This window comes from Taeniopygia guttata, chromosome 37, assembly GCF_048771995.1.
Source record: "Taeniopygia guttata chromosome 37, bTaeGut7.mat, whole genome shotgun sequence".
NCBI classification, from domain to species: Eukaryota; Metazoa; Chordata; class Aves; order Passeriformes; family Estrildidae; genus Taeniopygia; species Taeniopygia guttata.
The window spans coordinates 1,020,739-1,043,413 of NC_133062.1; the positions used below are offsets into that span (position 1 = coordinate 1,020,739).

The 22,675-nt window shown below is 61.4% G+C and overlaps 1 protein-coding gene across 1 annotated transcript in view; it reads left to right on the plus strand.

The window, feature by feature from the left end:
• Positions 1 to 21,588, plus strand: part of LOC115491543 (glutamate receptor ionotropic, NMDA 2D) — a 31,039-nt gene extending 9,451 nt beyond the window's left edge. Inside the window, exons 4-14 of the mRNA XM_072921446.1 lie at positions 409 to 523; positions 2,671 to 2,882; positions 4,431 to 4,587; positions 5,275 to 5,428; positions 9,652 to 9,777; positions 11,720 to 11,949; positions 12,949 to 13,109; positions 15,773 to 15,960; positions 17,713 to 17,942; positions 18,697 to 18,890; positions 21,525 to 21,588. Of these exons, the coding sequence (XP_072777547.1) occupies positions 409 to 523; positions 2,671 to 2,882; positions 4,431 to 4,587; positions 5,275 to 5,428; positions 9,652 to 9,777; positions 11,720 to 11,949; positions 12,949 to 13,109; positions 15,773 to 15,960; positions 17,713 to 17,942; positions 18,697 to 18,890; positions 21,525 to 21,588 (1,831 nt within the window). The remainder of the gene's footprint in view (positions 1 to 408; positions 524 to 2,670; positions 2,883 to 4,430; positions 4,588 to 5,274; positions 5,429 to 9,651; positions 9,778 to 11,719; positions 11,950 to 12,948; positions 13,110 to 15,772; positions 15,961 to 17,712; positions 17,943 to 18,696; positions 18,891 to 21,524) is intronic.
• Positions 21,589 to 22,675: the final 1,087 nt, after the last annotated feature.

Below are 22,675 nucleotides of genomic sequence, written 5' to 3' on the forward strand. Positions count from 1 at the left end.
CTGGGGACATTGGGTGACCCCGGACGTTCTCGGGATGGCGTTGGGGACATTTGGTGACCCCGGACATTCTCGGGGTGGCATTGGGGACATTGGGTGACCCCGGACATTCTCGGGGTCACCTTGGGGACATTTGGTGACCCTGGACATTCTTGGGGTCAGGTTGGGGACATTGGGGTGACCCCGGCCATTCTCGGGGTGGCATTGGGGACATTTGGTGACCCTGGACATTCTCGGGATGATGTTGGGGACATTGGGTGACCCCGGCCATTCTCGGGGTGGCGCTGGGGACATCTGGTGACCCCGGACATTCTCGGGGTGGCGTTGTGGACATTGGGTGACCCCAAACACGCTCGGAATCACCTTGGGGACATTTGGTGACCCCGGACGTTCTCGGGGTGGCACTGGCAGGTACTTCATGAACATCACGTGGGGCCAGAAGGATTTCTCCTTCAACGAGGACGGGTACCTGGTGAACCCCTCGCTGGTCGTCATCTCCCTGAACAAGGAGCGCAGCTGGGAGGTGGTGAGTGCCACCCCTGGGGACAGCGGCGTCACCTGTGGGGTCAGGGTGTCATCCCTGGGGTCAGGGTGTCACCTGTGGGACAGGGATGTCACCTGCGGGGTCAGGGTGTCACCTGTGGGGTCAGGGTGGCACCTGTGGGGCAGGGATGTCACCCCTGGGAGCAGAAGGTGCTGAGGTTCAAGTACCCGGTGTGGTCACACTGTGGGTGGTGGCATCCCATCACGGTGACACCGGGTCCTGTCACCCTGTGGCTGTCCCCACGTGTCCCCAGATGCCACCATGTGTCCCCACGTGTCCCCACATGTCCCTAAGTGTCCCCACGTGTCCCCTCAGGGAGCAGCGGGTGCTGCGGTTCAAGTACCTGGTGTGGTCACGCTGTGGGTGGTGGCATCCCATCACGGTGACACCTGGTCCTGTCACCCTCTGGGTGTCCCCACGTGTCCTCAGATGCCACCACGTGTCCCCACGTGTCCCCTCAGGGAGCAGCGGGTGCTGAGGTTCAAGTACCCGCTGTGGTCACACTGTGGGTGGTGACATCCCATCCTGGTGACACCTTGGCCTGTCACCCTGTGGTTGTCCCCACGTGTCCCCAGATGCCACCACGTGTCCCCACATGTCCCTAAATGTCCCCACGTGTCCCCTCAGGGAGCAGCAGGTGCTGAGGTTCAAGTACCCGGTGTGGTCACACTGTGGGTGGTGACATCCCATCACGGTGACACCTTGGCCTGTCACCCTGTGGGTGTCCCCACGTGTCCCCAGATGCCACCACGTGTCCTCACGTGTCCCCAGGTGTCCCCACGTGTCCCTAAGTGTCCCCACGTGTCACCCCTGGCAGCAGAAGGTGCTGCAGCTCAAGTACCCGGTGTGGTCACACCGTGGGTGGTGACATCCCATCACGGTGACACCTTGGCCTGTCACCCTGTGGCTGTCCCCACATGTCCCCAGATGCCACCACGTGTCCCCACATGTCCCTAAATGTCCCCAAATGTCCCCTCAAGGAGCAGAAGGTGTTGCAGCTCAAGTACCCGCTGTGGTCACACTGTGGGTGGTGACATCCCATCACGGTGACACCTTGGCCTGTCACCCTCTGGGTGTCCCCACATGTCCCCAGATGCCACCACGTGTCCCCACGTGTCCCCAAGTGTCCCCTCAGGGAGCAGTGGGTGTTGCAGCTCAAGTACCCGCTGTGGTCACGCTGTGGGTGGTGACATCCCATCACGGTGACACCTTGGCCTGTCACCCTGTGGCTGTCCCCACGTGTCCCCAGATGCCACCACCTGTCCCCACGTGTCCCTAAATGTCCCCAAGTGTCCCCCCTGGCAGCAGAAGGTGCTGAGGTTCAAGTACCCGCTGTGGTCACGCTGTGGGTGGTGACATCCCATCACGGTGACACCTGGGCCTGTCACCCTGTGGCTGTCCCCACGTGTCCCCACGTGTCCCCACGTGTCCCCAGGTGCCACCACGTGTCCCCACATGTCCCCAAGTGTCCCCTCAGGGAGCAGCAGGTGCTGAGGTTCAAGTACCCGGTGTGGTCACACTGTGGGTGGTGACATCTCATCACGGTGACACCTGGTTCTGTCACCCTGTGGCTGTCCCCACGTGTCCCCAGGTGCCACCACGTGTCCCCACGTGTCCCCACGTGTCCCCAGGTGGGCAGCTGGGAGCAGCGGGTGCTGCGGCTCAAGTACCCGGTGTGGTCACACTGTGGGTGGTGACATCTCATCACGGTGACACCTTGGCCTGTCACCCTGTGGCTGTCCCCACGTGTCCCCAGGTGTCCCCACGTGTCCCCACGTGTCCCCCCTCGTCCCCGCAGGTGGGCAGCTGGGAGCAGCGGGTGCTGCGGCTCAAGTACCCGGTGTGGTCACACTGTGGGTGGTGACATCCCATCATGGTGACACCTGGTCCTGTCACCCTCTGGGTGTCCCCACGTGTCCCCAGGTGCCACCACGTGTCCCCACGTGTCCCCACATGTCCCCAGGTGTCCCCTCTGCGAGCAGCAGGTGCTGAGGTTCAAGTACCCGGTGTGGTCACACTGTGGGTGGTGACATCCCATCATGGTGACACCTGGTCCTGTCACCCTCTGGGTGTCCCCACGTGTCCCCAGGTGCCACCACGTGTCCCCACGTGTCCCCACGTGTCCCCAGGTGGGCAGCTGGGAGCAGCGGGTGCTGCGGCTCAAGTACCCGGTGTGGTCGCGCTACGGGCGGTTCCTGCAGCCGGTGGAGGACGGGCGGCACCTGACGGTGGCCACGCTGGAGGAACGTCCCTTCGTCATCGTGGAGAACATCGACCCCGCCACCGGCACCTGCATCCGCGACTCCGTGCCCTGCCGGCGCCAGCTCAACCGCACCGCCAGGTGGGACACCTGGCACGGGTGGGGTGGCACTGCCAGGTGGGGACAGCTGGGACAGGTGGGGTGGCATTGTCAGGTGGGGACACCTGGGACAGGTATTGGTGGCACCACCAGGTGGGACACACCTGGGACAGCTGGGGTGGCACTGAAGGGGTTGGGGGACACCTGGGACAGGTGTGGGGTGGGGAACACCTGGGACAGGTGGGGGTAGGGACACCTGGGACAGGTATTGGTGGCACCACAAGGTGGGGCACACCTGGGACCGGTGTGGGTGGCACTGACCAGGTGGGGACACCTGGCACAGGTGGGGTGGCACCGCCAGGTGGGGACATCTGGGACAGGTGGGGGTGGGGCACACCTGGCACAGGTGGGGTGGCACCACCAGGTGGGGACAGCTGGGACAGGTGGGGTGGCACTGACCAGGTGGGGACACCTGGGACAGGTGGAGGTGGCACTACCCAGGTGGGGGACACACCTGTGTTCTGGAGGTGTCACCGTTCCCCTTGAGGTGACACTTTGGCCCTGGGGGTGTCCCCACTGTCCCAGGGGTGTCCCAACCACCCTGGACTTGTCCGAAATCTGAGGGTGTCCCCATCCCGGGGTTGTCCCCACTTTGGGAGTGTCCCCAAGACCCTGGAGGTGTCCCCAAGACCCTGGAGGTGTCCCCAAGACCCTGGAGGTGTCCTCATCACCTTGAGGGTGTCCCCAAGACCCTGGGGTTGTCCCCAAGACCCTGGAGGTGTCCCCAACACCTTGGGGGTGTCCCCAGGACCTCAGGGGTGTCCCCACCACCCTGGAGGTGTCCCCAAGACCCTGGAGGTGTCCCCACCACCTTGGGGTCGTCCCCAACACTTTGGGGGTGTCCCCAGGACCTCGGGGGTGTCCCCACCACCCTGGGGTTGTCCCCAAGACCTTGGGGGCATCCCCAAGACACTGGAGGTGTCCCCAACACCCTGGAGGTGTCCCCACCACCTTGGGGGTGTCCCCAAGACCCTGGAGGTGTCCCCACCACCCTGGAGTTGTCCCCAGCCATCTGAGGGTGTCCCCAAGACCCTGGAGGTGTCCCCCAAACCCCTGGAGGTCTCCTCACCACCCTGGGGGTGTCCCCAGGACTTCGGGGGTGTCCCCAGCAGTCTGGGGGTGTCCCCAAGACCCTGGAGGTGTCCCCACCACCCTGGGGTCGTCCCCAACACCTTGGGGGTGTCCCCAAGACCCTGGAGGTGTCCCCACCACCCTGGAGGTGTCCCCAAGACCCTGAAGGTGTCCCTAACACCCTGGGGGTGTCCTCATCACCTTGGGAGTGTCCCTAAGACCCTGGAGGTGTCCCCAAGCCCCTGGAGGTGTCCCCAACACCCTGGGGGTGTCCCCAACCATCTGAGGGTGTCCCCAAGACTCTGGAGGTGTCCCCAAGACCCTGGGGGCGTCCCCAGGACCTCGGGGATGTCCCCAGGACCCTGGAGGTGTCCCCACCACCCTGGGTGTGTCCCCAAGACCCTGGGGACGCCCCCAGCAGTCTGGGGGTGTCCCCACCACTTTCGGGGTCCCCTGCAGCCCCCCACCCTTTGAGAAGAAGTGCTGCAAGGGGTTCTGCATCGACATCCTGAAGCGGCTGGCGCGGGCCCTGGGCTTCACCTACGACCTCTACCTGGTCACCAACGGCAAACACGGCAAGAAGATCGACGGCGTCTGGAACGGCATGGTGGGGGAGGTGGGACCCCAAAATCACCTCCCCGCACCCCAAAAACGCCACTCTGAACCCCAAAAATAACCCAAAACCCACCATGGAGACCCCCTGGCAATGGGGCAGGGGAGAGACCCCAAGGAGGGCAACCAAGGGGGGATGGGGAGAAGGTGGGACCCCCAAAACACCTCCCCACACCCTAAAAATACATCCCCAAATCCCAAAAATACATCCCCACATCCCAAAAACGCCCCTCTGCACCCCAAAAATGCCCCAAAACTCACCATGGGGACCCCTTGGTGATGGGGGCTGGGGAGAGACCCCCAAGGAGGGCAACCAAGGGGGGATGGGGAGAAGGTGGGACCCCAAAAACACCTCCCCACACCCCAAAAATACATCCCCACATCCCAAAAATACATCTGCAAATCCCAAAAATACATCTCCAAATCCCAAAAATACATCCCCACATCCCAAAAATACATCCCCACATCCCAAAATCACCTCCCCGCACCCCAAAAACGCCCCTCTGAACCCCAAAAATGCCCCAAAACCCACCATGGAGACCCCATGGCGAAGGGGGATGGGGAGAGACCCCCAAGGAGGGCAACCAAGGGGGGATGGGGAGAAGGTGGGACCCCAAAAAAATCCCCCGACCACACCCCCTCTGGCCACGCCCCTCTGGCCACGCCCCTGACCACGCCCTGCCCCGCCCAGGTGTTCTACCGCCGCGCGGACATGGCCATCGGCTCGCTGACCATCAACGAGGAGCGCTCCGAGATCATCGACTTCTCCGTGCCCTTCGTGGAGACCGGCATCAGCGTGATGGTGTCCCGCAGCAACGGCACCGTGTCCCCCTCCGCCTTCCTGGGTACCCCAAAACCCCAAAAACTCAACTGAGACCTCCCAAAAACCAGCTGGGATCCTCCAAACCCAACTGGGATCCCCCAAAACCCAACTGGGATTCATAAAAACCCAACTGGGATCCTCCAAAACCCAACTGGGATCTCCCAAACCCAACTGGCATCAGCGTGATGGTGTCCCGCAGCAACGGCACCGTGTCCCCCTCCGCCTTCCTGGGTACCCCAAAACCCCAAAAACTCGACTGGGAATCCCCAAAAACCAGCTGGGATCCATAAAAATCCAATTGGAATCTCCCAAACCCAACTGGGATCTCCCAAACCCAACTGGGATCCATAAAAATCCAACTGAGATCCATAAAAATCCAACTGGGATCCATAAAAATCCAACTGGGATCTCCCAAACCCAACTGGGATCTCCCAATCCCAACTGGGATCCTCCAAAACCCAACTGGGATCTCCCAAACCCAACTGGGATCTCCCAATCCCAACTGGGATACCTCAAAACCCAACTGGGATCTCCCAAATCCCAACTGGGATCTCCCAAAACCCAACTGGGATCTCCCAAACCCAACTGGGATCTCCCAAACCCAACTGGGATCTCCCAATCCCAACTGGGATCCTCCAAAACCCAACTGGGATCTCCCAAACCCAACTGGGATCCTCCAAAACCCAACTGGGATCTCCCAAACCCAACTGGGATCCTTAAAACCCAACTGGGACCCTCCAAACCCAACTGGGATCCATAAAAATACAACTGGGATCTCCCAAACCCAACTGGGATCCTCCAAACCCAACTGGGATCCTCCAAAACCCAACCGGGATCTCCCAAATCTCAACTGGGATCTCCAAATCCAACTGGGATCTATAAAAATCCAACTGGGATCTCCCAATCCCAACTGGGATCCTCCAAACCCAACTGGGATCCTCCAAACCCAACTGGGATCCATAAAAATCCAACTGGGATCTCCCAATCCCAACTGGGATCCTCCAAAACCCAACTGGGATCCATAAAAATCCAACTGGGATCTCCCAAAATCCAACTGGGATCCCCCAAATCTCAACTGGGATCTCCCAAACCCAACTGGGATCTCCTAAACCCAACTGGGATCCATAAAAATCCAACTGGGATCCTCCAAACCCAACTGGGATCTCCCATAACCCAACTGGGATCTTCCAAACCCAACTGGGATCTCCCAAACTCAACTGGGATATCCCAAACCCAGCTGGGATCCTCCAAACCCAACTGAGATCTCCCAAACCCAACTGGGATCCATAAAAATCCAACTGGGATCCGTAAAAATCCAACTGGAATCTCCCATAACCCAACTGGGATCCATATAAATTCCAACTGGGATCTCCCAAAACCCAACTGGGATCTCCCAAACCCAACTGGGATCTCCCAAATCCCAACTGGGATCCATAAAAATCCAACTGGGATCTCCCAAACCCAACTGGGATCCTCCCAACTCAACTGGGATCCTCCAAAACCCAACTGGGATCCTCCAAAACCCAACTGGGATCTCCCAAACCCAACTGGGAGCTCCCAAACCCAACTGGGATCCCCCAAACCCAACTGGGATCCTCCCAAACCCAACTGGGATCCCCATAACCCAACTGGGATCCATAAAAACCCAACTGGGATCCCCATAACCCAACTGGGATCCATAAAAATCCAACTGGGATCCATAAAAATCCAACTGGGATCCCCCAAACCCAACTGGGATCCATAAAAATCCAACTGGGATCTCCCAAACCCAACTGGGATCCTCCAAAGCCAACTGGGATCCCTAAAACCCAACTGGGATCCCTAAAACACAACTGGGATCCCCATAACCCAACTGGGATCCCCCAAAACCCAACTGGGATCCCTAAAACCCAACTGGGATCCTCCAAACCCAACTGGGATCCATAAAAATCCAACTGGGATCTCCCAAACCCAACTGGGATCTCCCAAAACCCAACTGGGATCTCCCAAACCCAACTGGGATCTCCCAAACCCAACTGGGATCCATAAAAATCCAATTGGAATCTCCCAAACCCAATTGGAATCTCCCAAACCCAACTGGGATCTCCCAATCTCAACTGGGATCCCTAAAATCCAACTGGGATCTCCCAAAACGCAACTGGGATCTCCCAAACCCAACTGGGATCCTCCAAACCCAACTGGGATCTCCCAAACCCAACTGGGATCCATAAAAATCCAACTGGGATCTCCCAATCCCAACTGGGATCTCCCAAACCCAACTGGGATCTCCCAATCCCAACTGGGATCTCCCAAATCCCAGCTGGGATCCATAAAAATCCAACTGGGATCCATAAAAATCCAACTGTAATCTCCCAAAATGCAACTGGGATCTCCCAATCCCAACTGGGATCCATACAACCCAACTGGGATCCTCCAAACCCAACTGGGATCCATAAAACCCAACTGGGATCCATAAAAATCCAACTGGGATCCATAAAAATCCAACTGGGATCCATAAAAATCAAACTGGGATCCATAAAAATCCAACTGGGATCTCCCAAATCTCAACTGGGATCTCCAAAACCCAACTGGGATCTCCCAAAACCCAACTGGGATCCTCCAAACCCAACAGGATCTCCCAAACCCAACTGGGATCGATAAAAACCCAACTGGGATCTCCCAAACCCAACTGGGATCCATAAAAATCCAACTGGGATCTCCCAAACCCAACTGGGATCCTCCAAAACCCAACTGGGATCCTCCAAACCCAACTGGGATCCATAAAAATCCAACTGGGATCCATAAAAATCCAACTGGGATCCCCAACCCCAACTGGGATCCATAAAAATCCAACTGGAATCTCCCAATCTCAACTGGGATCCCCCAATCCCAGCTGGGATCCCCCAAACCCAACTGGGATCCATAAAAATCCAACTGGGATCTCCCAAACCCAACTGGGATCCTCCAAAACCCAACTGGGACCCATAAAAATCCAACTGGGATCTCCCAAACCCAACTGGGATCTCCCAAATCTCAACTGGGATCCTCCAAACCCAACTGGGATCCATAAAAATCCAACTGGGATCCCTAAAACCCAACTGGGATCCCTAAAACCCAACTGGGATCTCCCAAACCCAACTGGGATCTCCCAAACCCAACTGGGATCTCCCAAACCCAACTGGGAACGTCCCAAACCCAACTGGGATCCGCAAAACCCAACTGGGATCCCCAAAACCCAACTGGGATACCTCGAAACCCAACTGGGATCCATAAAACCCAACTGGGATCCTCCAAACCCAACTGGGATCCCCCAAACCCAACTGGGATCCTCCAAAACCCAACTGGGATCTCCCAAACCCAACTGGGATCCATAAAAATCCAACTGGGATCCTCCAAACCCAACTGGGATCCATAAAAATCCAACTGGGATCCTCCAAACCCAACTGGGATCTCCCAAACCCAACTGGGATACCTCAAAACCCAACTGGGATCCTCCAAAACCCAACTGGGATCCATAAAAATCCAACTGGGATCACCCAATCCCAACTGGGATCTTCCAAAGCCAACTGGGATCTCCCAAATCCAACTGGGATCTCCCAATCCCAACTGGGATCCTCTAAAACCCAACTGGGATCCATAAAAATCCAACTGGGATCTCCCAAACCCAACTGGGATCCATAAAAATCCAACTGGGATCCCCCAAAAACCCACTGGGATCTCCCAAACCCAACTGGGATCCTCCAAAACCAACTGGGATCCATAAAAATCCAACTGGGATCTCCCAAACCCAACTGTCCCCAATGTCCCCAATGTCCCCCAATGTCCCCAATGTCCACGATGTCCCCAATCCCCCAATGTCCCCAACATCCCCAATGTCCCCGATGTCCCCGATGTCCCCAATGTCCCCAATCCCCCCAATCCCCCCAATGCCCCCGATGTCCCCAATGTCCCCAATGTCCCCAATGTCCCCAATGTCCCCAATGTCCCCAATGTCCCCAATGTCCTCGATGTCCCCCAATGTCCCCAATGTCCCCAATGTCCCCAATGTCCTCGATGTCCCCCAATGTCCCCAATGTCCCCAACGTCCCCAATGTCCCCAATGTCCCCAACGTCCCCAATGTCCCCAATGTCCCCAATGTCCCCGATGTCCCCGATGTCCCCAATGTCCCCAATGTCCCCAATGTCCCCCCAATGTCCCCAATTGTCCCCAATGTCCCCAATGTCCCCAATGTCCCCAATGTCCCCAATGTCCTCGTGTCCCCGCAGAGCCGTACAGCCCGGCCGTGTGGGTGATGATGTTCGTCATGTGTCTCACCGTGGTGGCCGTCACCGTCTTCATCTTCGAGTACTTCAGCCCCGTGGGCTACAACCGGAGCCTGGCCAGCGGCCAGCGTGAGTGACCCGCTGTCCCCGTGTCACCCCCGTGTCACCACCCCCGTGTCATCCCCGTGTCATCCCCGTGTCACCCCCGGTGACCCCAGGTGACCCCAGGTGATGCTGTCCCCTGTCCCCCCACCATCAGCGTGTCCATCTGGCTGCTGGTGGTGTCCCCTGTCCCTGTATGACCCCAGGTGACCCCAGGTGACCCCAGGTGACCCCAGGTGATCCCAGGTGACTCAAAGTGACTCTGGGTGACCTGAGGTGACCCAAAGTGACCCCAGGTGGCCCCAGGTGACGCTGTCCCCTGTCCCCCCACCATCAGCGTGTCCATCTGGCTGCTGGTGGTGGCACCTTGTCCCTGTGTCACCCCATGGTGTCCCCTGTCCCTGTGTCACCCCAGGTGACCCCAGGTGACCCCAGGTGACCCCAGGTGACCCTGTCCCCCAGGCGCCGGTGGCTCCACCTTCACCATCAGCGTGTCCATCTGGCTGCTGGTGGTGTCCCCTGTCCCTGTATGACCCCAGGTGACCCCAGGTGGCCCCAGGTGACCCCAGGTGACCCCAGGTGACCCCAGGTGACCCCAGGTGACCCTGTCCCCTGTCCCCCAGGCGCCGGTGGCTCCACCTTCACCATCGGCAAGTCCATCTGGCTGCTGGTGGTGTCCCCTGTCCCTGTATGACCCCAGGTGACCCCAGGTGACCCCAGGTGACCCCAGGTGACCCCAGGTGACCCTGTCCCCTTGTCCCCTGTCCCCCAGGCGCCGGTGGCTCCACCTTCACCATCAGCATGTCCATCTGGCTGCTGGTGGTGTCCCCTGTCCCTGTATGACCCCAGGTGACCCAAGTGACCCCAGGTGACCCCAGGTGACTTTGGGTGACCCCAGGTGACCCTGTCCCCTGTCCCCCGTCCCCCAGGCGCCGGTGGCTCCACCTTCACCATCAGTGTGTCCATCTGGCTGCTGGTGGTGTCCCCTGTCCCTGTATGACCCCAGGTGACCCCAGGTGACCCCAGGTGACTCAAAGTGACTCTGGGTGACCTGAGGTGACCCAAAGTGACCCCAGGTGGCCCCAGGTGACTCTGTCCCCTGTTCCCCCACCATCAGCGTGTCCATCTGGCTGCTCTGGCCACTGGTGGTACTTTGTCCCTGTGTCACCCCGTGGTGTCCCCTGTGCTTGGGTGGCCCAAGGTGGCCCCAGGTGACCCCAGGTGACCCCAGGTGACCCTGTCCCCTGTCCCCTGTCCCCCAGGCGCCGGCGGCTCCACCTTCACCATCAGCGTGTCCATCTGGCTGCTGGTGGTGTTGATGTCCCCTGTGCCACCCCAGGTGACTTTGGGTGACCCCAGGTGACTTTGGGTGACCCCAGGTGACCCTGTCCCCCTGTTCCCCAGGCGCCGGTGGCTCCACCTTCACCATCAGCGTGTCCATCTGGCTGCTGGTGGTGTCCCCTGTCCCTTGGTGGCCCCAGGTGACCCCAGGTGACCCCAGGTGACCCCAGGTGACCCCAGGTGACGCTGTCCCCTGTCTCCCCACCATCAGTGTGTCCATCTGGCTGCTGGTGGTGGCACCTTGTCCCTGTGTCACCCCATGGTGTCCCCTGTGCTTGGGTGACCCCAGGTGACCCAGGTGACCCAAGGTGACCTCAGGTGACCCAGGTGACCCCAGGTGACCCCAGGTGACCTCAGGTGACCCTGTCCCCCCAGGCGCCGGTGGCTCCACCTTCACCATCAGTGTGTCCATCTGGCTGCTGGTGGTGTCCCCTGTCCCTGTATGACCCCAGGTGACCCAGGTGACCCCAGGTGACCCTGTCCCCTGTTCCCCCACCATCAGCGTGTCCATCTGGCTGCTCTGGCCACTGGTGGTACTTTGTCCCTGTGTCACCCCATGGTGTCCCCTGTCCTTGGGTGACCCCAGGTGACTCTGGGTGACCTTGTCCCCCTGTCCCCTGTCCCCCAGGCGCCGGTGGCTCCACCTTCACCATCGGCAAGTCCATCTGGCTGCTGTGGGCGCTGGTGTTCAACAACTCGGTGCCGGTGGAGAACCCCAAGGGCACCACCAGCAAGATCATGGTGCTGGTCTGGGCCTTCTTCGCCGTCATCTTCCTCGCCAGCTACACCGCCAACCTGGCGGCCTTCATGATCCAGGAGGAGTACGTGGACACCGTGTCCGGCCTCAGCGACCGCAAGGTGACACCGGGGACACCGGGGGACAACGGGGGGACACTGGGGGGGCATCAAAGGGGATATCAGGGGGATATCAGGGGGACATCAAGGGGGACATCATGGGGGACATCAGGGGAGGACACTGGGGGGGACACTGTGGGGACACCAAAGGACAATGGGGGGACACTGGGGGGACATGAGGGGGACACTGGGGGACATCAGGGGGATATCGGGGGACACTGTGGGGACACCAAAGGACAACGGGGGACATCGGGGGGGATATTAGGGGGGACAGCAGAGGGGACATTGGGGGGACACTGGGGGGACATCAAGGGAGACACTGGGGGACATCAGGGGGACAGCAAGGGGGAACAGCAGGAGGACACTGGGGGGGCAGCAGGGGGGATATCAGGAGGGACACAGTGGGGGGACACTGTGGGGACACTGAAGGACAACGGGGGGACATCGGGGGGAACATCAGGGGGACACAGGGGAGGACACTGGGGGACATCAAGGGGGATATCAGTGGGACACCAGGGGGACACTGGGGGGATATCAAGGAGAACATCAGGAGGGACACAATGGGGGGACACTGTGGAGACACCAAAGGACAACGGGGGGACATCAAGGGGGGGACAGCAGGGGGACACAGGGGAGGACACAGGGGAGGACACTGGGGGACACTGGGGGGACATCAAGGGGGATATCAGGGGAACAGCAAGGGGGACATCAGTGGGGACATCATGGGGGACATCAGGGGGGACATCAGGGGGGACACTGGGGGGACAGAAGGGGGAACATAAGAGGACATCAGGGGGACACTGGGGGGACACCAGGGGGGACATCAGAGGAACAGCAAGGGGACACAGTGGGACACCAGGGAACAGCAGGTTTTGGGGCGTGGTGTCCCCTTTGGGTGTCACCTTTGGGTGTATTTGGGTCCCTGTTAGCACAGGTGCATTTTTGGGCGTTCCCACGTATTTTTGGGGTTCCCAAGGTGATTTTTGGGGTTTTGGGGCGCAGTTCCAGCGGCCCCAGGAGCAGTACCCCCCGCTGAAGTTCGGCACGGTGCCCAACGGCAGCACGGAGAAGAACATCCGCAGCAATTACCCGGCCATGCACAGTTACATGGTGCGCTACAACCAGCGCGGCGTGGAGGACGCGCTGCAGCACCTCAAAACCGGGTACGGGGGGGAAAACGGGGGGAAAAACGGGGTACGGGGGAAAAAATGGGGAAAAAACGGGGTATGGGGGGAAATAACGGGGTACGGGGGGGGGAAATGGGGGAAATAATGGGGTATAGGGGAAAAAATGGGGGAGAAAATGGGGTACGGGGGGGAAAAATGGGGGAAAAAACGGGGTACGGGGGGAAAAATGGGGGAGAAAATGGGGTACAGGGGAAAAAATGGGGGGAAATAATGGGGTATGGGGGGGAAAATGGGGAAAATAATGGGTTATGGGTGGAAAAAATGGGGGAGAAATGGGGTATGGGGGAAATAATGGGGTATGGGGGGGAATAATGGGGGAAATAATGGGGTATAGGGGGGAAAATGGGGTAAAAAACAGGGTACGGGGGAAATAATGGTGTACGGGGGGAATAATGGGGGAAATAATGGGTTATGGAGGGAAAAAATAATGGGGTACAAGGGGGAAAATGGGGGAAATAATGGGATATGGGGGAAATAATGGGGTATGGGGGGGAAATGGGGAAAAAATGGGTTAATGGTGGAAAAAATGGGGGAGAAATGGGGTACGGGGGAAATAATGGGGTATGGGGGGGAATAATGGGGTATGGGGGGGAATAATGGGAGAAATAATGGGGTATGGGGGTAAAAATGGGGGAAATAATAGGATATGGGGGGAAATGGGGGAAATAATGGGGTATGGGGGAAAAATAATGGGGTACAAGGGGGGAAATGGGGGAAATAATGGGTTATGGGGGGGAATAATGGGGGAAAAAATGGGGTATGGGGGGGAAAATGGGGGAGAAATGGGGTACAGGGGTAAAAATGGGGGAGAAAATGGGGTACGGGGGGCAATAACGGGGTACGGGGGGGAATAATGGGGGAAAAAATGGGGTACGGGGGAATAATGAGGTACGGGGGGAGATAACGGGGGGAAAAACGGGGTACGGGGGGAATAATGGGGGAAAAAATGGGGTACGGGGGGCAATAACGGGTTACAGGGGGAAATAATGGGGTATGGGGGTAAAAATGGGGGAGAAAATGGGGTACAGGGGGCAATAATGGGGTATGGGGGGTAAATAATGGGGTATGGGGGAATAATGGGGGAGAAATGGGGTATGGGGGAATAATGAGGTACGGGGGGAGATAACGGGGGAAAAAACGGGTTATGGGGGGGGAAATGGGGGAAAAATGGAGTATGGGGGAAATAATGGGGTATGGGGGACAAATAATGGGGTACGAGGGGGAAAATGGGGGAAAAAAAGGGGTACGGGGGGCAATAACGGGGTACGGGAGGGAGTAATGGGGGAAATAATGGGTTAATGGTGGAAAAAAATGGGGGAGAAAATGGGGTATGGGGGAAATAATGGGTTGGGGGTGAATAATGGGGTACGGGGGGGAAAATGGGGGAAATAATGGGGTACGGGGGGAAAAATGGGGGAGAAAATGGGATATGGGGGGAAAATGGGGGAGAAAATGGGGTATGGGGGAAATAATGGGTTGGGGGGGAAATATGGGGGAAATAATGGGTTGGGTTATGGAGGGGGAAAAATGGGGGAGAAATGGGGTACGGGGGAAATAATGGGGTACAGGGAGAATAATGGGGTATGGGGGGAATGATGGGGTAAAGGGGAAGAAAAATGGGGTACGGGGGGGAAATAATGGGGGTGAAATTGGGTACGGGGGGGAAAATGGGGTACAGGGGGGAAATGGGGGAAATAATGGGGTATGGGGGAAAATGGGGTACAGGGTGAAAAATGGGGTACAGGGGGAGTAACGGGGGAGTGGCTTCAGGTAAATGGGCGTGGTTTGGGTGGGCGTGGCACATGATGGGCTGGACGAATGGGGGAGGGGCTTTATGGCAGTGGGCGGAGCCTGATGGTAAGTGGGTGTGGTTATTGTCTAATTTATGCAGTGGGTGTGGCTTGGGGGGCGTGGCTTGGGTACAGGTGTGGTGTCTGTGGGCGGGGCTAAATGTACATGTGAGGCTGTGGGCGGGGCTAAGCGCACAGGTGAGGCTGTGGGCGGGGCTTTGAGTGTGGGTGGAGCCACGTGGGCGTGGCCTATACAATGTGGGCGTGGCTTTTGATTATTGGCACCACGTTGGTGACATTGTGGGCGGGGCTTAGTGCACAGGTGAGGCAGTGGGCGGGGCTAAGTGCACAGGTGAGGCTGTGGGTGGGGTTTAGATAATGTGGGCGTGGCCTAGTGTTTGTGGGCGTGGCTTAGGGGGTATTGCCAACAGCCCAGGTGACCCCGTGGGCGGGGCTTAGTGCCCAGGTGAGGCAGTGGGCGGGGCTAAGTGCACAGGTGAGGCTGTGGGCGGGGCTAAGTGCACAGGTGAGGCTGTGGGCGGGGCTAAGTGCACAGGTGAGCCTGTGGGCGGGGCTAAGTGCCCAGGTGAGGCTGTGGGCGGGGTCTGGGTGCTGTGGGCGGGGTCTGGGGGCTGTGGGCGGGGTCTGGGTGCTGTGGGCGGGGTCTCGGTGCTGTGGGCGGGGTCTGGGTGCGGTGGGCGGGGTCTGGGTGCGGTGGGCGGGGTCTGGGTGCCGTGGGCGGGGTCTGGGTGCGGTGGGCGGGGTCTGGGTGCCGTGGGCGGGGTCTGGGTGCGGTGGGCGTGGCTGAGGCCGGTGGGCGTGGCTGAGGCCGGTGGGCGTGTCCCGCAGGAAGTTGGACGCCTTCATCTACGACGCGGCGGTGCTGAACTACATGGCGCGCAAGGAGGAGGGCTGCAAGCTGGTCACCATCGGCTCGGGGAAGGTCTTCGCCTCCACCGGCTACGGCATCGCCCTGCAGAGGGGATCCCGCTGGAAGCGCCCCGTGGACCTGGCCCTGCTCCAGCTCCTGGGGGACGGTGGGTTTGGGGGTCCCTGAGGGGTTTTATGGGGGTTTTGGGGCAGTTTTGGGGCGGTTTGGGGTCCCCACGGCATCGCCCTGCAGAGGGGATCCCGCTGGAAGCGCCCCGTGGACCTGGCCCTGCTCCAGCTCCTGGGGGATGGTAAATTTGGGGGTCCCTGAGGGGTTTTGGGGAGGTTTTGGGGGGGTTTTGGGTCCCCACGGCATCGCCCTGCAGAGGGGATCCCGCTGGAAGCGCCCCGTGGACCTGGCCCTGCTCCAGCTCCTGGGGGATGGTAAATTTGGGGGGTCTCTGAGGGGTTTTGGGGGCGTCTTTGGACACCCAAACCCCCCGAGATGCCCCCAAACCCCCCAAAATTCTCCCCAAACCCCCCGAGATGCCCCCAACCCCCTTCGAAATGCCTCCAAACCCCTCTGAGATGTCCCCAAACCCCTCTGAGATGTCCCCAAACCCCTCTGAGATGCCCCCAATCCCCCCGAGATTCTCCCCAAACCTCTCTGAGATGCCCCCAAACCCCTCTGAGATGCCCCCAAACCCTCTGAGATGCCCCCAAACCCTTCTGAAATGCCCCCAAACCCCCCAAGATGCCCTCCAACTTCTCTGAGATGCCCCCAAACCCCTCTGAGATGCCCCCAAACCCCTCAAGATTCACCCCAAACCCCCCGAAATTCTCCCCAAACCACTCGAGGTGCCTCCAAACCCCTCTGAGATGCCCTCAAACCTCTCTGAAATGCCTCCAAACCCCCCGAGATGCCTCCAAACCTCTCTGAGATGCCTCCAAACCCCTCTGAGATGCCTCTAAACCCCTCTGAGATGCCCCCAAACCCCTCTGAGATGCCCCCAAACCCCTCAAGATTCACCCCAAACCACTCAAGATGACCCCAAACCCTTCTGAAATGCCCCCAAACCCCCCCGAGATGCCCCCAAACCCCTCTGAGATGCCCCCAAACCCCTCTGAGACACCCCCCAAACCCCCCGAGATTCTCCCCAAATCCCCAGAGATGCCTCCAAACCCCTCTGAGATGTCCCCAAACCCCTCAAGATGCCCCCAAACCCCCCGAAACTCTCCCCAAAACCCCTCTGAGATGCCCCCAAACCCTTCAAGATTCATCCAAAACCACTTGAGATGCCCCCAAACCCTTCTGAGATGCCTCCAAACCCTCCGAGATGCCTCCAAACCTCCTGAGATTCTCCCCAAACTCCCTGAAATTCTCCCCAAACCCCCTGAGATGCCCCCAAACCCCTCGAGGTGCCTCCAAACCGCTCTGAGATGCCCCCAAACCCCTTCGAGATGCCCCCAAACCCCTCTGAGATGTCCCCAAACCCCTCAAAATGCCCCCAAACCCCCTGAAATGCCCCCCAAATCTCCCGAGATTCTCCCCAAACCCTCTGAAATGCCCCCAAACCCCTCTGAGATACCCCAAACGCCTTCGAGATGCCCCCAAACCCCTCTGAGATGCCCCCAAACCCCTCTGAGATGCCCCCAAACCCCCCGAGATGCCCCCAAACCCCTCAAGATTCACCCCAAACCACTCGAGATTACCCCAAATCCTTCTGAAATGCCCCCAAACCCCTCTGAGATGCCTCCAAACCCCTTCGAGATGCCCCCAATCCCCCTGAAATTCACCCCAAACCCCCCGAGATGCCTCCAAACCCCTCTGAGATGCCCCCAAACCCCCTGAAATTCTCCCCAAACCCCCCTGAGACACCCCCCAAGCCCCCTGACCGCCCTCCCCCGGCCGTCCCCAGATGAGATCGAGATGCTGGAGCGGCTGTGGCTGTCGGGGATCTGCCACCAGGAGAAGCTGGAGGTGATGAGCAGCAAGCTGGACATCGACAACATGGCCGGGGTGTTCTACATGCTGCTGGTGGCCATGGGGCTGAGCCTGCTGGTCTTCGCCTGGGAGCACCTGGTGCACTGGAAGCTGCGGCACCTGGGCACGCCCGGGCGGCTGCGCTGCCTGCTGGCCATCAGCAGGGTAGGGGACAGCGGGGACAGCGGGGGGACATTGGGGACAGCGGGGACATTGGGGGGATTGGGGACATTGGGGGGATTGAGGGTGTGGGAGACATTGGGGACATTGGGAACACTGGGGACATTGGGGACATTGGGGGGATTGGGGGGATTGGGGACATTGGGGATATTTGGGGACATTGGGGACATTGGGGGATTGGGGACACTGGGGACATTGGGGACGTTGGGGATATTGGGGTGGATTGGGGACATTGGGGGGGTTGGGGACATTGGGGATATTGGGGATATTGGGGGGGTTGGGGACATTGGGGGGATTGGGGACATTGGGGATAATGAGGACACTTGGGGGAATTTGGAATATTTGGGACATTGGGAACATTGGGGGGATTGGGGGGGATTGGAGATATTGGGGGGATTGGGGACATCGGGGAGATTGGGGACATTGGGGGGGATTGGGGACATTTGGGGGTGTGGGGGACATTATGGGGGATTGGGGACTTGGGGACATTGGGGACATTGGGGGGATTGGGGACATTGGGGACATTGGGGGGATTGGGGACATTGGGGACATTGGGGTCATTGGGGACATTTGGGGATGTTGGGGACATCGGGGACATTGGGGTGACATTGGGGGACAGAGGGACACTGTGGGGACACCAGGGGCCATCAGGGGTCACACGGGGACACTGAGGCACGAGGGGACATTGTGGGGACACACCGCCCACCCCCCAACACCACCGTGTCCCCCCCCCCTTTAGGGCATGTACAGCTGCTGCAGCGCCGAGGACCCCCCCACACCCCCCCACGCCCTCCGCGCCCCCCCCCACCCCCCCACCCCCCCCTCCCTCCCCACGCCCACCCCCCCCCGCGACCGCCGCCCCCCCCCCGAGCGGTGGCGCCCCCCCCGCACGCCCCCCGCCCCCTTCCACCGCTTCTACGGCCCCATCGAGCCGCAGGGGCTGGGCCGGGGGGGGGCGGGGGGGGGGTCCTGCCCGCGCTCCCCTCCCCCCCCGGAGCCCCTCACCCCCCCCTGGCCCCGCCGCCCCCCCCGCGGCCCCTTCGAGCTTTTGGGGGGTCCCCGGGACGAGCCCGACCCCCCCTTCGCCTACGCCCGTTTGGCGTACGAGGACGAGCGGAGCCCCCCCGCGCCCCCCCGGGACCGGCCCCGCCGCCCCCCACCCCGCGGGGGGCTGGGGGGGGACCCCGAAACTCAACCGCTGCTGCGGCCCCCCCGCCCCCACCTCTGCCGGGGGCACCCCCCGCCCCATTTCTCACCGCCCCCCCCCCACCCCGCGCTGTACCCCGACATCTCCGACTCGGACTCGGAGTGCTGCGAGGCCGCCCCTCCCCCACCGCCCCCCGCCCCTCCCCCACCGCCCCTCCCCCCCCAAACGCCGCCGCCCCCCCCCGGCGCCCCCCCCGGCCCGTGTTGGTGCGCGCCCCTCCCCCCCCCCCACGCCCACCCCCCTTATTTCTGCACCGTCCCCGGCCGCGAGCGCGGCCCCCCCGCGCCCCCCCGGGCCGCTGCTGGTCGGCCGAGAAGTTGGGGGGTCCCTGGGCCGGGTGGGGCAGCCTGGAGCTTTTGGGGTCCCCCCCCGTGCCGTACGCGCCCCTCCCCCCGCTGCCCCCCCGCTGCCGGAGCTGCTCCGCCGAGCGGCTCCGCGACTGGGGGGGGGGCGAGGGGCGCTGGGGACCCCCCCTCACCCCCCCGGGATATTGGGGGGGGGCTCCCCCCGCCCCTCCCCCACCCTGGGCCGGGTTTTGGGGGGGGGGAGGGGCGCCCCTCCCCCCGCGGCGGCACCGCCCCCCCCCCTGCGCGCGCCGCCCCCCCCCCGCCTCGCGCAGTCTGGAGGACCTGAGCGGGTGGGGGGGGGCGGGGGGGTGGGGGGGGATGTGGGGGGGGGCGGGGGGGTGGGGGCACCCCCTCCCCCACCCTCACCCACACCCCCACCCCCACCGGGGGGCGCCCTCCCCGCCCCCGCCCCTCCCCCACCACCACCACGGCTGCGGGGGGGGGAGGGGCGGGGGGGCGGAGCCGCCGCTGGGGGCGCGCAGAGGCTCCGCCCACTTCTCCAGCCTCGAGTCCGAGGTGTGACCGGGGGGACAGGGGGGGACAGGGGGGTCACCTGGGGTCAGCTGGGGTCAGCTGGGGTCACACCTGGGACACAGCTGGGGACAGTCCTGGGACAGTCCTGGGGGACAGCTGGGGACAGTCCTGGGAGAGAGGGGACAGTCCTGGGGACACCCGGGGTCACCTGGGGTCACACCTGGGGCACAGCTGGGGTCACACCTGGGGACACCTGGGGACAGAGGGGAGAGAGGGGGACAGTCCTGGGGACAGCAGGGGACAGCTGGGACACAGCTGGGACACCTGGGGACAGTCTTGGGACACCCGGGGACACCTGGGGACAGTCCTGGGGACACCTGGGAGAGGGGACAGCCCTGGGGACAGTCCTGGGACACAGCTGGGACAGTCCTGGGGGCACCCGGGGTCACCTGGGGACAGTCCTGGGGACACCTGGGGACAACTGGGACACCCCGGGGATACCTGGGGACAGAGGGGACAGTCCTGGGGTCACCTGGGGACAGAGGGGACAGTCCTGGGAACACACCCAGGGACACCTGGGGACACCTGGGACACCCTGGGGACAGTCCTGGGGGCAGCTGGGACACCCTGGGGACACCTGGGAGAGAGGGGACATCCCTGGGGACACCCGGGACACATCTGGGGACACCTGGGGACAGTCCTGGGACACACCTGGGGACAGCTGGGGACACCCGGGGTCACCTGGGGACACAGCTGGGGACACCTGGGACAGTCCTGGGACACCCTGGAGACACCTGGCAGAGAGGGGACAGCCCTAGGGACACACCTGGGGACAGTCCAGGGACACTCCTGGGGCACCTGAGGACAGTCTGGGGACACCCACGACATCCCTGGGGACACCCCCGAGGACAGAGAGGACACCAAGGACACCCCGGGGACACCCCTGGGACAGAGAGGACATCCCTGGGGACACCCCGGGGACACCCCGGCCACCCCCGCGGTGGCACTGAGGACACGGAGGGGCCCCCTCGGCCCCTGAGGTGGCACCGGGGACAAGGACAGGGACACGGTGGGACCCTGTGGCCGGCGGTGACACCGAGGAGGAGAAGATGTCACCTGGGTGACACCGGCCAGGACAAGGCCAGGTCCTGGTGACAGCGGCGAGGACAAGGACATGTCCCCATGAGGTGACACCAGGACACAGACACGGACACGCCCCCACGAGGTGACACCGGGACACGGACAGGAACCCACGAGGTGACACAAGGACATGGACATGTCCCCACGAGGTGACACCAGGACAAGGACACGTCCCCATGAGGTGACACCGGGACACAGACAGGAACCCACGAGGTGACACCAGGACAAGGACACGGACACGTCCCCGTTGCACCGAGTGACAACGAGGACAGCGATCACAAGGTCCCTGTGGCCTCAGAGGTGACACCAGGAGGACGAGGACAGCTGGGTGGCACCGAGGTGACACGGTGACAAGGATGGGGACAGGTCCCCGCTGAGGATGTGTTTTGTCCCCTGAAGTGCCACCAGCACCAAGAGCCGCGTCACCGCGTCCCCAGGGGTGACACCGGGACCCCACGGGTGACACCACGGCCCTGTGGGTGACACCGTGACCCCACGGGTGACACCAACCAATGCCTGTCCCCACAGGTGACACCGCATCTCTGTGGGTGACACCAAATCCCTGTGGGTGACACTGTGACCCCATTGGTGACACGATGTCCCTGTGGGTGACACCAAATCCCCGTGGGTGACACTGTGATCCCGTGGGTGACCTCACATCCCTGTGGGTGACACTGTGACCCCATGGGTGGCACTGTGACCCCATGGGTGGCACTGTGACCCCATCAGTGTCACCATGTCCCTGCGGGTGTCACTGTGACCCCACTGGTGACACGATGTCCCCACGGGTGACACCAAATCCCTGTGGGTGACACTGTGACCCCATTGGTGGCACTGTGACCCCATTGGTGACACGATGTCCCTGTGGGTGACACCACATCCCCATGGCTGGCACTGTGACCCCGTGGGTGACACCATGACCCTGTGAGTGGCACCATGACCCCACTGGTGGCACCGTGACCCCGTGGGTGACACTGTGACCCCACGGGTGACACTGTGACCCCACTGGTGGCACCATGACCCCACTGGTGGCACTGTGACTTCATGGCTGACACTGTGGCACTGTGGGTGACACTGTGGCCCCACTGGTGACACCACATGTCTGTGGGTGACACCGTGACCCCATTGGTGACACTGTGATCCCGTGGGTGACACCGTGACCCTGTGGGTGACACCACATCCCTGTGGGTGACACCACATCCCTGTGGGTGACACCGTGACCCCACTGGTGGCACTGTGACCCCATTGGTGACACCGTGACCCCACTGGTGACACCGTGACCCCACGGGTGACACTGTGACCCCCCCGAGCCCCCGAGGACACCACGGTGTCCCCTCCCCCCCCCCCGCGCCGTGGGGGATGGGCTGGCACCATCCGCTGTCCCCTCCCCCGCCCGCTGCTGCTGACGTTTTTAATTAACCAATTAATCAATTAATTAATTAATTATTGGGGGGGAGGGGGGAGGGGGGAGACGAAACTGTGAGTGACGGTGACACTGCGACGTGGGTGACACTGTGACATCGTCACACCGCGACTGTGATCCCGGGGCC